The sequence below is a fragment of the Paroedura picta genome, chromosome 13 (genome assembly GCF_049243985.1).
Source record: "Paroedura picta isolate Pp20150507F chromosome 13, Ppicta_v3.0, whole genome shotgun sequence".
NCBI lineage: Eukaryota > Metazoa > Chordata > Lepidosauria > Squamata > Gekkonidae > Paroedura > Paroedura picta.
This window is the reverse complement of record NC_135381.1, coordinates 36,114,262-36,130,745: the sequence shown is the minus strand read 5'-3', so window position 1 is coordinate 36,130,745 and position 16,484 is coordinate 36,114,262. Positions and strand designations below refer to the sequence as shown.

Here is a 16,484-nt window from a genome sequence, read left to right as displayed (position 1 = left end):
TACCCTGCTGAGGTCTCCCCCTTCTCCACGTTCTGTCCTTCTCAGTCCCCACCTATAAAATCTATGGGCATTTCACCAACTAGAGCTGATAGTCCTACCAAGATGTGGAATGATCCATACACCACTAGAGGTTTTACTGGCTGCAAGTGGGTGCTGGAACCAATTCGGTTGTTTTCCTGCCAGACTTGCTTTTTGCTGCAATAGACTAGCACGGCTACCCCTCTGGAACTGTGTTCTTTCTTGTCAGATATACTGCAGTTCAGGAAGAGGGAAACTTTTGCAAAGACATCCAATATGGGAGCCTGAGTTCAAGCGTCACAGAGGACCAGCCAGCCACAGCACAGTAAGGACTGTGTGCATGGTGGATGGATGGAGAAAGGATGGTGTGGTGGTGAAGAGTGGTGTACTCCAATCTGGAGACCCCAGTTTGTTTCCTTGTTCTTCCCTGTGAAGATTGCAGGATGACCTTGGGCCAGTTCTCTCAAAACTCTCTCAGCCCCACCTATCTCAGAAGGGGACTGCTCTGGAGAGAGGAAAGAAAAGCAGTTGTAAGCTGCTCTGAGACTCCTTAAGGTAGAGAAAATCTGGGTATAAAAAGATCTTATTCCTCTAAATTTGTCTCTCAGATAGGGAGCAGGGGTTTGGGGAAAGAGAGGATTCTGCAGAGAGGGTGGTCAGGGAAGGGGCAGAGAGGGTGGTCAGGGCAGTCCTGTTCCTCTACTCTGCAGGTATGTAAACCAAGGTATGCTAGTGTTCTTCTTAAAAGCAGGAAAACCCATGGACCTGTTTGCACTGTTAGTCCGTTACCTCTGTTATGGTTATTAATGTTAATATTATTGTTGTTGTTGTAGTTATTTATATGTTATGGGGGGAAAAAACTAAGTTCCATGTACTGTTTGCTACGTTCCACGTAAACTGCTCTGAGACTCAGGGGAGGGCAATGTATAAATATAATAAATAAACAGAATAATGATGGTTCTACAGGGTCTCCTGACCAAGCAGGAGGACCTTTGTGGCCCACCTGCAAGTGAAAACCACTGTGATACAGAACCGATCTCCATTGGTCATATCAGCCTATTCTATGCAAGTGTTTCCCCTGGTTTCCACCATGTATGTTGGTCAGGTTTTCTTTGTCATTTTGCATTGATTTCCCGCTCTTCAGCACTCTGGCTGCTTTCTGGTTGTTGTTTCCCTGGATTTCCTAAGAGTGCTTTTGTGCAGATTTTTCCCTTGTTTCACTTCCAATCCAAAGGTAATTCAAAAGAATACAAATTCCCTTTGCCGTCCCTGCCCACATTAAGGCTGTTCCATTTGCTCTGCACCATCCACCATCCTTCCCCTTTCATTGGAGTACAAGCTCCATTTCCCCTTCATTTTTATTTATTTTTGTTGCAAATGGCATGAGTCCAGTGATATGAGACTATTGTTAGTCTTGACTCACTGAATAAAATGAATTAAAACAACAGGGAAAGTTTAAAAGGAGCTATGTGAGGTTTATTTCCCTGCTGGTGGTATTGACTTAAAAGATGGATTGGAGAGGAGATAAAAAGATGGACTGGAGAGGAGGGATCACTTGGGCATGAAATTGGGGTCACTGTGGGTGGGCAGGTAGTTGTGAGTTCCTGCATTGTGCAGGGGCTGAACTAGATGACCCTGGAGGTCCTTTCCAACTCTATGATTCTATGAGATGGCAGCTTCTCCAGTGCCTCCAGTGCCCCCTGTAGTGCCAGTGTCAGTGGGTTCTCGCATGCATTCTGTACACTCAACATGTTCGCTCGTATTATGAGATCACGCTACTCTTTCCTATTTTTCACAGTGGCTGATAACTCAGCAGAGAATCTCCTAGTGAGCAGCAGTATGGAATAGGGGGGCTTTGCAGATGCTTGTCGGCTAAACAAAACAAAAAAAACACATTGTGAAGTTCAACATTAGGCTCTCCCCTTTGCCTGCCTTCCCTACTGCTCCCTTCAACCAACAACCACTGAAATGGATGCACAAAACCTGAACCACTTGTTGGAAGGCACTTGTTGGACACTAGCGCACTGCTGTGATAGTGCAATTGTGTAAATTTCTTTCAAAACTTTGGACACCCCCCCCCCACACACACACACACACACACACACATTACAAGTGGTGTTCCACCCCGGTTTAGAAAAATGTGTTTTTTCATTGTAGCTGCAGAATAAATACACTGGAGGAAAAAGAGTGGTGCATAAGATGGGCACAGAATCCAAAAAAGATTGAAGGCTTACTGCTCTGAAACCTGCAATAAGATGTGAGTGTGTAATGGGCCTAAAGCTGTTTTTCTTTCTCTGATAGGTCTTACTCTGTTGCTGGAGAGATCACAGATCCTCTCCCTGGGGAGAGATCCACTGTGCCCACCACCATCAGCAGTGACCAGGAGGTTGGCCTGAACAGGTACAAGAGAAGGGGAGCATTGGTCTATTGGTATGGGAGGAGATTATTGGTGGGGTGGGGTAAGACAGTGAAGAAGAGCTACAAACAATGTTAATGTTAACAGTAAATTCAGGTCAGTCCTGAGATGTTGAACCGGTCTCCTTTTCTACAGGTCTCTCCCTAGTTTGGAGGAACAAACCACACAGGAAGAAATATATGAGAACCCGAGTGAGGCAGAATACACAAAAGCAGAAGCTCACCTGGCAAAGTAAGAAAACCATTGGGCACACTGCATATGTGGGTCTTCGTGAAAGTCCTAATAAAAGTATTATGTAGATTTTATTCTTGGATTTACACAGCTTATGGCTCAACAGAGCAGTGTTGTGCAGCCCAAGTGTGGAAGGAACCTGCCCCATGGCACCTCGCATTTTGATCCCTAGCCTCTCCCCACTCCCAGCAATATGGAAAAGGTTTCTCAAGGGGAGAGATTCCAATCTCTCTCTACTCCCCCCTTCCCAAACTTATTACCATGTGCCAGAGATGCAAGCATCTGGGATGCAGTGGGGAAATTTCTCCCTTAGTGCTTAGATGGGTGGGTAACCACGTTGGTCTGAAACAAAGTAGAACAAAGTTCAAGTCCAGTGGCACTTTGAAGACCAATAAGATTTACTCAAGGGATAAACTTTCGTGTGCATGCACACTTCTTCAGATACACTGAAATGAAAGTTGCCCATTTATATATATGAGATGAGATGAGAAGAAGGTGAGCAGAAAATTCACATACAGCATAATAAAGTTCTTTGACAGGTGCAAGGACCAAACTGGGATAACAAGCTTCGTTCATATGGTTACCATTTGTCTGGGTTTAGTTCTGGGGGGAAACAGTAAAGGAAATAAATAGATCAAAATCAAAGGTTGATGAGCAGATACACCTTTTTTAAATTGTTGAAAGCTGAGAGTAATTAACTGTACTTGCAGTTGCAGTACATGTATCTTTTACATCCCAGGCAACAGAGAAAATCCTGGGGAGGGAGAAATCATAACACTATATCTGAGTCCAGAGAACCATATGGAGGCAGGCTGAAACCTTTACAGAAACATTTTAGTGGCTGTCTGTTTAGTGTTGCTGGATATATCAGGGTGTTTTCACATAAGGCTTAGAGCAGATTTTGATCCAAACATACTAATCCTATAAATAAATAATATTTTGGCATTGAAAAGTGGTTAGCTACATCCCATACACTATTGCAGGTCTGGTATAGCTTGCCGTGTACAATTTGCCCCACCTTTTAAACCAGAGTTTCCATTTGTTAAAATGACACTTTCCATCTATTAAAATGACACTTTAAATAAACCACACAGCAATAGCAATAATTGATACCAGGGTGGAGTAGGCGGAGGAAATCATGTAAGCCAACATAAACACAGATGCTAATCCCTTCTCCAAATAAACAACCGCCATACAATACTGAAACAAAATCAAAGTCAAAGTGAATACAGTCTTAATTCAGCACCTGAAATAAACAAGGTCAGATGCCCTACAGGAAGCTGGTGGGAGGGAGTTCTGCATTGGAGGGGTGGTTGTGGGAAATGCCCAGTTCATGGCCATCATTCCTCTCACCTCTGGAACCTCTGCAGATGGTGTCTTAATTCACAGGTCAACTCATATGGGAGCAAGCAAGCTTCTCTTTGAAATCTCCAGTTTCCTAATACTTAGGGCACTTTGAATTGTGTCCAGAAAAGGAAGAGCAATTACTATAATCGTTTTACAGCTGATGAAATATGATCCCGGTGATTAATGGAACATGGTGAGGCTTGAACTGGGGTGCTCTGAGCCACCACAAGCCTGCTTCTTCTACTCTCCCAGTGTCTATCTTTCCCACTGTCATCTGTCATGAATACCTAGTATATCCAGTGCTTTTTTTCCATTCAAGTTGCAACTGGCTTACAGCAGCCATGTAGGTTTTTCAAGGCAAGAGACATGCAGAGGTGGTTTGCCATTGCCTTCCTCTGCATAATAACCTTGATAGTCCTTGGCAGTTTCCCCATCTACCGTATATAAGCCAACCCGCATATAATCCGAGGCACCCAATTTTACCACAAAATCTGGGCAAACTTATTGATATAAGCCGAGGGCAGGAAATGCTCCATCCTCACTGGCTCTCCCATCCAGCCTCCCCCCCCCAACAAATACAGAAAGGTCAAGAGGATGGATAGCTGCTGGTTTTTGTACCCTGCCTTTCACCCACAGAAACCAAAAGAATAGTTTGGAAGAACTGATTAAGAAGAGGAAGAAGTGAAGGCAAAAGGGAAAAAAGATCAGAGTCCTTCAGTCAAACTACAAGCTGCCAGAGCAACAATGGGCTGGCTGGAGCAGGCTTTTATTTCAATTACCGTATATACCCGTGTATAAGCCGAAGAGGGCTTTTTCAGTGTGAAAGAAGTGCTGAAAAACTAGGCTTATACATGAGTATATAGGGTAAATGCTAACCATGGCTGACCCTACTGCGCTTCCAAGAGGTCAGGGTAGCTAGTGCTGCACGAAGATGAAAATGCCAACATAGTCCCTGCCTATGAGCAAGATTTGCTGATGTTATTCTCTTCCCTTTGGCAGATCAGGCTCGTTGTGTAGTGAAGGCAGTCTTAACACTGCTGGTACCCAGACTGAGCACCCGGAAACTGCCAAAAGTGTGGAGCCAGAGCTGGAGAGAGTTAGGTGATTGCCGGGTTTCTTTCTTTTTTCTGCCTTCCCTTCATATACCGCCCCCCCACCCCTGGCAGCTCAGGGTAGATCACAAAGAACATGAGAACCAAATAACAGATAAAACATTAGTTAGATTGGGCTTTTTCACCATGCTGGGGTTTTTTTATGTTTTGTATTGTTTTAATGGGGTTTTAATGGGCTTGTATTGTTCCGGATTTTTTTTTAATGTTTAACATTTTATTATGCTTAAAGGTAAAGGTAAAGGTATCCCCTGTGCAAGCACTGAATCATGTCTGACCCTTGGGGTGACGCCCTCTAGCGTTTTCATGGCAGACTCAATACGGGGTGGTTTGCCAGTGCCTTCCCCAGTCATTACCGTTTACCCCCCAGCAAGCTGGGTACTCATTTTACCGACCTCGGAAGGATGGAAGGCTGAGTCAACCTTGAGCCGGCTGCTGGGATTGAACCAACCTCATGGGCAGAGCTTTCAGACAACATTTCTGCTGCCTTACCACTGCACCACAAGAGGCTCTTTTATTATGCTTATTCATCTACAAATAACAACATCACTACTGAACAAAAACAACATAAACACACACACACACACACACAAATAATGCTGCCTTTCCACCCACACAGGTCTTGGGAATGTAGATTTGAGTAATCCCATGCTCAGGACAACAGGAGGGTAGCTATGTTGGTCCGAAGCAACAGAACAAGGCTTGAATCCAGTGGCACCTTTAAAACCGATACAATTTTATTCTGGGTATAAGCTTTTGGGTGCGCTTCTGAAGAAATGTGTGTGTACACAAAAGCTTACATCCAGAATAATACTTCATTGGTCTTAAAGGTGCTGCTGGTTTCTCAGTCAAGATTTCATGAAACCCTGAATGGGTGGGAATTAACTGATTTTTAATATATTTTAAAAAATTGTTAAACATTTCTCAGGTGGATCAGGTTGGCCCATTTCCCACCCACCCCCAATGATGGGCCATTAGAGGGGGTGGGAAGGGAAGGGGGCTAGGGTGTACACAGTGTCTGGTGTACACAGCTAGGATTCCCAACCATATTCTCCATAATCACACCATTTCGGGGGTTTCTTGAAGCCTGAAGAATGTTTCAGGGGTTTCTCAATGGTAAAAAAAAAATTGAGAAAGGCTGTGTTATAGGAACCTTTAGGCTGGCTTTCATCCTGTAAATACACTCATTTCTCCTTCTCTTCTTTGACAGGTCCAACTCCCTCTCCATGCAGAGCAGCGTTGCCTCTCCAGAGAACCAACTAGGAGAGCCCAGATCTGACATGGAATTTGGCAGGTAACAAGTCCCAGCAGGCTGTTGGTAGCCATTTGCGTTTCTTGCCATCGAAAATTCTTGCTGCAACTAAGGCTGAGGATAAAATGCACCTTTCTTTGTGTATGGTGTACTAATGAGCAAGTCAGACAGGAGAGACCCAAGTGCAAATCCTTACTCCGCCATGATGCTCATTGAGTGACATTGAACCGCTCTCAGCCTGACTTAGCTTTCAAGATTGTTGTGAGGCTAACCATGTGTGGCACTGTGAGATTCTAAGGTGAGGGTGGCCAAATTGTGGTTCTATAGATTCCCAACAGCCCCTACCAGTAACTGTAGTCCAGTGGTCCCGAATCCCCGGTCCGGTGACCGGTCCCGGTCCTGGGATCAGTTGGTACCGGGCCGTGGCTCCTCCTCGTCCTCCTCCCCGGCTGCTGCCTCTGGGGCTGCCCTGCCACTCTGCCGCCAGCTCACCTTTGGTGCTCTCCGGCGACCGCCATGGCTGGGGCTCCCCCTCGGCGTGGCACTGCACAGCTGCTGCTGGCAGCGCCTCCCAATGGGCAGCGGGAAGTCAGGGTCCTATTAAGCAGGCATGTACTGGTGAGTCAGTTCTGAAACTTTGATTGTCAGAGGGCCCACTTTAGACAGGGACCACCATCACTGTTTCAAAGGCCTGAAACAACCCTCAGAGGCCTGCTATTTACCTCGCTGGGAAGCTTCCAGGTACTGATGGGCTACGTGTGAACCAATGGAATGCAAACAAGCTTTCCGATCAGGTAGGTTTGCCAGCTTCCAGGTGGTTGATGGAGACCTCCTGAGATTACAACTGATACCCAGGCAAAGGAGCTTCGTTCACCTGGAGAATATGACTCCTTTGGAAGATGGACAGTAGGGTATCATACATTGAAGTCCCGTCTCACACCCTGCCTTGATTAGGCTCCACACCCAAAATCTCCAGGTACTTCCCAACTCACAGCTGGCAACCAACTGGGCCATTTCAGGGCAGGAATATTGCCCAGGGGAATAGCTTAAGCCCAACTTTCCCCGAAGAACTATCAGCTCAGTTCAACAGAGCCTCTGCCACACCTGAAAGTCTAAACTGAATAATTTAACTCAGCTTTTCTCAACTTTTTTTATCACTGAGATATCCCTGAAATGGTCTTCGGGCTTTGCAAAACCCCGGAAGTGATGCCATCATGCATAATAGGGTTGGGAAGCATTGTTGTCTACACACCCACCTTGGGCCCCGCCCCTTCCCACCCCCTCAAGGCCCAACACTGGCCATTTGTGGAGGGTGCCAACATGACTATATCTGGTCATTTCACCTGATAAATGTTTAACACATTTAAAATATACATTAAAAATTATCTCCCACTGATTTGAGAAACCCAGGGCCATCAAGAAACCCCAGGGCTTCACTAAACCTTGGTTAAGAAATCCTGATATAACTAGAGGGTGACATCTGCTTGAGTAGAGATGGGGCAGACCTGAAGACTACATAACCTGTAGTTAGGGCCTTGACTGGAGAGGCACAGATTGGAATGTTATTATTATTATTATTATTATTTAATTTTTTAGACCGCCCTTCTCCCAATAGGTCTCAGGGCGGTTTACAACATAAATAGTTAAAACACAATAAAATCCCCATAAAAACCCCAATTAAAAGTTACATATAACATATCACATAACATATAGCGGCGGTGGTCACAATTCTGATCTTAGTTCAGCCTGGTGGAGAGAATAATGTTCAGAAGAGGGTGGCACCAGTACAATACATCTAACCATGATCTCGGTGTTAGAGATCTCAATATTGGAGGGGATCCTCTGATGGATTAGTGGGAGAGCTGCCCTGGCCTCAACCATATGCCTGGCGGAAGAGCTCCGTCTTACAGGCCCTGCGGAAAGCTGGTAGATCCTGCAGGGCCCTTAGCTCTTCTGGGAGCTCGTTCCACCAGGTCGGGGCCAGGACTGAAAAGGCCCTGGCCCGGGTCGAGGCCAGGCGAACATCCCGTGGGCCCGGGACAACCAGTAAATTCATACCCGCAGAGCGGAGTGCCCTGCGGGGGGCATAAGCAACCAAGCGGTCCCGCAGGTAGACGGTCCTTAGTTCAGTCCTTAGTTCAGGCTCAATGACCTGACTTAGCTACAAACCAAGTTCAAACCATTAGAGGGTTTTTAATGGCCCGGGAGATGGGCCATCCTATGGGTAAAAGAGGGTCAATACTCTTCAGCTGCTGCCATTTTCTCAACTATATTTGCCCTGCAAGGATTAGGGAGGATCACATCATAGGTCTGCCACCCTCCCAAGGCACAGGAGCCAACTGAGACTGGAAAATGGCCCAGGAGAAAAATGTCAAACCCACCGTAGAGCCAATCCAAATCAGGATCCTCTACCCCTTTTGAGAAAGCAGAGGGAATCTGTTCACGGATGTCATGGCATCAAGTCTGGTTTTAAGCTGCTGGCCAGTAGGGAAGTGACAGGCATGGTCCCTTTCTGCCAAATCCATTCCAGGTCCTGGACAGTGAAATTCCAAGGGTGTGAATCATTAGGGCCTGACACTCACATGGTGCTCTCAGCAGGAATGTGCCAAAGTATAACCCCAGGCTAGCGATGGTGCATTACTCAGGACCTCTGTTCTTCCAGTCCCCTATGAAAGGAATCACAAGGCAGGAAGGGAATCCCATGAGCCTTCAACAGACCTGTTTATGCCCTGACTGCTCTCTTTAAAATGTCCGGTGCTACAGAAACTTTGCAGCATGCCGTCGTACTGCTGTGATCATTAGAAAACTTTTCCAAATATTTATCCTCAATCAATCAATCAATCAATATTTTATTCACGGTCATTCAGACCAAAACCCAAATACATGCAGTTAAAACTAAGACAATACAAAAAGCAGGAAAACTGCCAATACTATAAAAATGTTAAAAATCTTAGTCAGTATTTAAAACATACTTTAAGTTACCATTTATCCTCAATCTGATGATGTCACATAACTCTTACTACTTCTTATCTTTCCCTGTTTTGGCAAGAGGGGGGAAAGTTACCCTCCTTCTTTCTAGGTGTTTGAAAACCATGCATTATTAGGTTTTGCTTCTTCATTCTCAATATTTTGAGTTCTTCAGTTCTATCCTACCACCTTGCATTCTGAACCTTGGACCTTTTCCCTTCTTGGCTATCTTTTTACCATGGCAGAAACACTTGGATTTAGTATTACAACGTCGATCCTGTGGAACTTCAGTATCTTGGATACAACGCATTTCTTGGTGTGCTGTTTTTCTGTCTTGTCAACAGGCCTTGCCGGTGTTTTTATCCTAGGATTCTCTATCACCTAAAAAAAGATCTTTCTCAGCAGTGTGACTGTCTTATTTTGGAGTTAAATATTGATTTTTATTTGCTGCCTTCTGATTTTGAAACTTTAAGTCCTAACCTTCCGAGTGTTTGCAACTCTTCTTTTGTGTCACTAGTAATTTTTTTAAGCTTTAGGTTTGTCTGCATTGTGTATTGTGAACCAAATTTTAGTAGAAAATAGAACCAGCATTTGAGTAGCAAACTGTTTAACCTTTTCCATTCTGCTGGGACTTCCACTGAGCTTGTTAAGAGTGGCAGCTGTAGGCTCTGAGGTTTCTGAAACTTTTCTCTTTAGCATCCATGGGTATAAAGTCAGATCCTGCTATCTGAATTCATTTCATATATCCAGATATTCTTGAAACTGAGCCCCTGTTTTGGGAAACTATTTCACATCTTGAAATGCGACTTCTGGTATTTTGACATTTATATTCCCACCAAATTCTGCCTTCCTTTACACTCATGGACTCTCAAATGCAGCTAAAGTCCATCCAGCTACTGTTACAACTAGAACTGGGATGCAAGTTAGTTGCACCTAATATGGTCTATTTAGCTTCATTAGGACTTAGCTGAATTGGGCCTTCTTCCTTTCTGCACTTTCTCCCCACCCCTTACCCCCAACATTTGGCTTTGGTTGAAAACATCCTTGTTTCTCCATCGTATCATCTAATCTTAAACACATTTACTTGGATTCAGTCCCCAAATTATTATTCTGCTTCCAAGTAAGTATGCTCGGGACTACAGTTTCGGTCTTCTTTGGCTCTTGTCTCTCCTTATCATTAAAATAATTTGCAGTTCTGCAAACTATTTGGCCTTGTCTCTGGGACCACAGATGGATGGGGTTTGTTTTCCATTCAGGTGCTTTCCATCTGGAGAACTTTATCTCCTTCCCCTCCACTGCTTAATTTATACATGCTCATTCTTGCTGCACTACCTCCATAATTTGGACACTGGTGCTTTCGGTATTTTCACATCTTCATCCCAAGGGTAAAGGGACACTATCTCTGTTTATCAATGAACTATTCCAGTAATTAATCATAGCAAATAAAGCCCTTGAAAACATCTTACAAGGGTGACAATTTAGGGTTTCTTTTAGCCTTTCCAGAAGGGCTACTTTTGGTTCGTCGGGAAACATTTATAGGATGGCAAGCAGTCTGGACAACCCACCTTGCCATCGCAATGTCTGGGAGAGTGGGCATAGGACACTACCCTATCTGAACCGCCAAGCCAGCTACACCAGCAGGACAACTTGTGGGATGCCGTCGTGTCTGAACAGCCATCCGTGCAACCCTAACATGTCGGAGATGACTCATAAGACGACACCATACCTGAACAACAACCCAGCTTTCATTAGTGGAAGGTAAAGAGGTTGAGATTGGTTCCCAAAAATATGTAGCCAAGAATCTTCAAAAGACAGTAGAGGGGAAGGTTTATAAGAATTTCGGGTCATGCAGAGGGGAAGAACAGCATTGGGTCTGCTTAGTGGGAAGAGCCATTGGACTTCATGACCCTGATGGCTGCGGTCGTGACGTGAGAGCCAGCCTGGTGGAGTGGTTAAGAGCAGCAACCTCTAATCTGGGCGACTGGATTTGATTCCTCACTCGTCCACATGCAGCCAGCGAGGTGACCTTGGGACTGTCACAATTCTCTTGGAGCTCTTTCAGCCCCACCTACTACACAGGGTGTGTGTTGTGGGAATACGAGGTGATTGTGAGCCGCATAAGTGGGGTACAAAAAAACAACAGCTCCTCTTCTTGAACAGAGTAACTGATAACCCAGTAGTAGGGGAAGGATATGTTGATGGTGAAGGTTTAGACTGGCAAATAGGAGAAATACTGGTTCAATCAATCAAACTTTATTCCAGTTGTTCAGTTATATGAAGTCGATACATAAGACACCAAAAGAATATGGTCATTTAATGTAACACAATTTAAAACAGATCATAAAATAGAACTTAAAACTATGCTCCTTTAGAGTAGCCTCTTTGCTCGATCTACATCATGATGTTCTGGCAACTTTTTAAGGAGTGGTTCAATCAAGTTGCCACGAATGTCTACATAAGCAGAGCAGTGGAACAATATATGCTCTCTTGTATCAATTTCGCCACTCCCACAAAAACATTGTCTCAGTGTAAGGGGGAAATACAGGTCCGCTGTTCTACAGTTGACATTTCTGTGGCCATGACCTTACACACTCAACATGTAAGGGAAGGGTCTAAGGATAGGAGGTACTCCAGGAGAACAGAAGTACATCCCATCTCTGCAGAGGGAAAGCACATGACCTCCAATGGATGAAATAAAAAAATGTCCAAGTGGAATGGACCGTTGTCCTCTCCAGATAACATTGTGCACATGGAAATCATCTCACATAGTGGGGAATTGGGCATGAGCCTACCAGCCCTGCTTCTCATCCATCTATGACTGCTAGATCCTGAGCATGAAATCTACATGCTTAGAGAAGGGTAATGTGCATCGGCTATGTCCTGAGGATCAGAAAGCTGTATTCCTAACAGCAAAGGATGCATTCACTTCCTACACACATAGATTCATGTTCACAAGCTGGCATTCATGGAAAAAGCAAAGGAGAAAAAAATTGGCGTCTAGGCGCCCCACAAAGTTGTAACACAACGCATGCCTCTCTAAAGCCCCCCCCCCCAAAAAACAGGAATGAGATTAATTTTAAAAAAATATGCATAGGCTTTTAAATGGAGAACTATGAAAAATTAGCAGGCATCACGGGACCTTTAAAACGTGGAGAAAGGGGATTGGCTGCCTGGATTGATTGACAGGCGGAAGCATGTTGCTCTGTTCCACCATTTCCAGCAGCACTTGTGGAGAGTGAGATGCGTGAAAAGGTGGCAGATGAAAGTGAGAGGGGCCAGGAGGTGTGATAATATTTAACGCTACTCCATTCAGCTGACGTAACGCTATTTTTTCTGATGTGCGGAAATTCCCTTCAGTTTCAGTTTCCCTCAGTCAAAACCAGACTGGGAGTTACAGGGTTAAATCCTGTCTTCTCTTCCCTTATGACCCACATCTGCATTGCAAATAGGCCTACATGCAATTTATTTTTATAGATGGATTAAGATCCATCATTTCCATCATCTGAGACTGCAGTTCTTGAATGAGGCATGTGCCTTTTGAAAACTCATTTTGAATATTTCAAAGGCATCCAGTTTTTCCTTTTAAGCATTGTTTCATTTACTGTCTTGTTTCTTGTTCTGCTCCTAATGCAATCATCTGATTCTTCCTAACAGATCCTACTCTAGAGACAGTCTGGCTACCACCCCAATGAGAAGTCACAGAATGCCGTTCTACAAGGACATCTGTGATGCAGATGCCAAGAGGTAAAAATGGGGCTATATACAAGAGAGGATGGGGAGGCAGTTTACCAGTTCAGTGTGGTGACTGGAGTATCAGACCAGGATCTAGGAAAGCGGAGTTCCAATCTTGACTGTTCCGTGACACTTGCTGAGAAACAGGGCCAAGAAGGTTATTGGCAGCTTAACCTACCTCCCAGGGTGGTTGTTAGAATAACACATAAAAAAGAAGGGAGCCAAGGAATCTACTCTGAGTCCCTTGGAAGAAGGGTGAGATAAAAATGTGATTGATAACATGCCTGTTTATCTTTGTGACCCTTGGCTTCATCTTCATTTATTGATTTTACAACATCTGTATCCCAGACATGCCAAACATCTGGCCTGTGAACCAGAACTGGCCCATCCAGAGCTCTTATCCGACCTGCAAGCAACTAGGGGGAAACCAGTACAAATGTGGATAAGAAGGGCCTGCATTAGGATATAGGGTTGCCACTAGTTCCCATTTGGGACCCGGGGATCCCCTGGTTTCCAGGCTCTCAGAAACTGGGGATACAATTAACAGGAACAAAAAGGGTAGAAGCAAGAAATAAAAGCAGGGTGCTGACATCACCTGGAAGTAATGCAAGTGACTTTGCAAGTAATGCAAGTAATGCAAGCAATGCTTTAGTTTTGGGGCAAAATTCTACGATTAGAAGCTAATTCTACCATAGAGTTTTTGCCCAAAAGCCAGAGTGTAGCCCCTGATATTTATTTATTATTTAGATTTAGAGATTAGAGATGATGTCTCCAACATCTCCATGACACTTCTGGGTGATGTCAGCACATAGTGTTAATTCTTCCCCGCTCCTAGAATGTGCATCCCCATCCCCTGCTGGCAGCAATGAAGAACCTGGCGAATCTATTAGAGCAGGGGTAGTCAACCTGTAGTCCTCCAGGTGTTCATGGACTACAATTCCCATGCCAGCAAATGCTGTCAGGGGCTCATGGGAATTGTAGTCCATGAACCCCTGGAGGACCACAGGTTGACTACCCATGTATTAGAGCGTTATACTTTCTGCTGAAGTCCATCCCTTCCTCAAATGCCCAGGGTCTTCCCCCAGATCTCCAGAGATCACCCATCACAGAGTTGGCAACCATAAGGAATAAGGAGGACTATGCTGGCTTCAGCAGCACATATATTTAAAAAAAAAAAAGGAATGAGGAGGGCAGGTTTGGCCCTGAGCTCTGCTGAGGACGGACATGGGTCACAGTCAGTAGTAAAATAACTCCAGCGCCTGGCATAACATTTTGTGGCACACGTAGCCTGGCCTGAAAAAGGGACATTTCTGTCAGATCCACCCCTCATAACAACCGAGAACACCTCTGGTATACACTGCCTCCCTGCCCTCACAAGGGCCTCAAGGTGGCTAATGAATTAAACTGTACACAGTAAAATCATGCTTTAAAGCCCTTAAAACTACCCCCTTCCTGCAAGAACACACACATCATTGAAACAATCAAAAATAGTGCAAAAATACGTACAAAGACTTAAAGTCAACCATTAAAACATTGGTCAGGAAGGAGAGATTGTTGAGGGGACACCAAACGAACTTCAAAAGCTCTTCATCCAGTGGCAGAATGACAACAGAAGGGGACAGACTAATCTCCTGAGGAGAGAGTGCCAGAGTTTTGAGTTGTCTGCTCTGAACAGCTCTGGAGAAGACTTACGCCTACGTCATGCAAGAAGAGCCACTGATATTAATGGTCGCAGGAACCCACCTGATTCTCCTGTGTACAGGTCCTACCTCCACTGTGTCTGTGCTTTCTGATTGCTATGTCACTGCTGTATCCCTCTCTTTGCAGAGCATCTGTAAGTGGTCCAGCATAGTTTGTAAAGAAGGGGGACAGGTGGCAGAACAATTTAAAATGGCAGTGGGGTGTGTGTGTGTGGGGGGGGAATGTTGTAAACCATGTTGGGACCCCACAGGGGAGGAAAGCATGGTCTAATAAAAGGCACATAGCAAGAATGATCAATTGTCTGAATGTTGGCATGCAGTAGTCCTGCTCACGCAATCCCCTCTCTCTTGACAGATATCTGCCACGTACAGACGACAGGGCTGCATTCACCTCTGGCTTCTCACCCGCTCCCAATCAGTTCTGGAACTCCTCCTCTACTTCTGGCTACGACTCGGATCCCACCACATCAGGGTGAAGAGGGGAGGGGGAAGGGAGGGAAGCGCCCTTTCTCTGGACTCAGATTAGGCAGGTCAAAGCACAAGTCATCCTATGGACTAGGAATTCACACTGAGCTTAAACAGTCATAGTTTGGGGGACTGCCTGCCCGTGCAGAATGCCAGGTGCTAAGCTCCTGGGAGATGAGCCAGTTGCTGCTGGTTGTCTGTTGCCTCCCTTGGGACCAGATGACAGGTGGTGTTGGCAGGGCAGATGTGAGCCTGCCCTGAGATGGGGCAGCAGCCAGAGCCCAGGTCTTCTGGCAGGGCTCATCACTACTGACTCCCTGCTTGTGCATCTCCTCAGACACTTGAGCTCATGCCCTTCCCCTGTGCTTTGTTCCCTGTCCTCCCAGCTGCATGTGCTGCTTAGGACTGCAGGATAAGGGCATGAGGGTGGTGCACAATTCCAAGCAGCAGCCATCCTAGCTACTCCTAGCACGGTCAAGAGAAGGGAGTGCTGGCATGGTGGGCAGCTGTGGCTGCAGGTGTTGGATGAGCTGATGAGTGGGCATAGGGAGTTGGGATGGGTGAGAAACGGGGGCCTAGTAGTAGGCACAGTGGCACACTCAGTGCCCCTCTAAGAGCCAGTTTGGTGTAGTGGTTAGGAATGTGGACTTCAAATCTGGCGAGCTGGGTTTGATTCCTCTCTCCCTCACATGCAGCCAGATGGGTGACCTTGGGCTCGCCACAGCACTGAGAAAGCTGTTCTGACCGAGCAGGAATATCAGAGCTCTCTCAGCCTCACTCACCTCACAGGGTGTCTGTTGTGGGGAGAGGAAGGGAAGGCGATTGGAAGCCGCTTTGAGACTCCTGATAGTGCTGTTTTGACCGAGCAGTAATATCAGGCTCACCTACCACACAGGGTGTCTGTTGTGGGGAGAGGAAAGCAAAGGTGAATGTAAGCTGTGTTGAAACTCCTTTGGGTAGAGAAAAACAACATATAAGAACCAACCTCCTCCTCAACCCAGAACCAGTTCTGGGCACTGGTGTTCTCTTAGTGTACAAAAAAAAACAAGTGCAAGTGAAGTCTGATATGATCTGGGTTGTGGTGCTGGGGAATGGAGCAATTTCCCAATTTCAACCATTGGGGCCATAATGCTGGAGGAGGGGGAGTCATTTGCTGTCTCAAAAAAGGAACCTGTGGCTCTAACACAGGGGTAGTCAAACTGCGGCCCTCCAGATGTCCATGGACTACAATTCCCAGGAGCCCCTGC

General features: G+C 45.5%; 1 protein-coding gene across 15 annotated transcripts in view; it reads left to right on the top strand.

Moving 5' to 3' along the window:
- ZNF185 (zinc finger protein 185 with LIM domain) overlaps positions 1-16,484 on the top strand; it is an 87,600-nt gene that overhangs the window by 60,609 nt on the left and 10,507 nt on the right. For 8 of the 15 annotated variants that reach the window (XR_013226375.1, XM_077308949.1, XM_077308943.1 and 5 more), the window contains 8 exons: positions 248-343; positions 2,320-2,418; positions 2,570-2,665; positions 5,012-5,113; positions 6,332-6,415; positions 10,835-11,098; positions 12,995-13,084; positions 15,128-15,244. Coding sequence is in view for 14 of the 15 variants with exons in the window: in XM_077308949.1 (XP_077165064.1) it covers positions 248-343; positions 2,320-2,418; positions 2,570-2,665; positions 5,012-5,113; positions 6,332-6,415; positions 10,835-11,098; positions 12,995-13,084; positions 15,128-15,244 (948 nt within the window). In the remaining variant the exon portion in view is untranslated. The remainder of the gene's footprint in view (positions 1-247; positions 344-2,319; positions 2,419-2,569; positions 2,666-5,011; positions 5,114-6,331; positions 6,416-10,834; positions 11,099-12,994; positions 13,085-15,127; positions 15,245-16,484) is intronic. The other 7 variants (XM_077308955.1, XM_077308951.1, XM_077308953.1 and 4 more) reach the window with 4 other exon arrangements.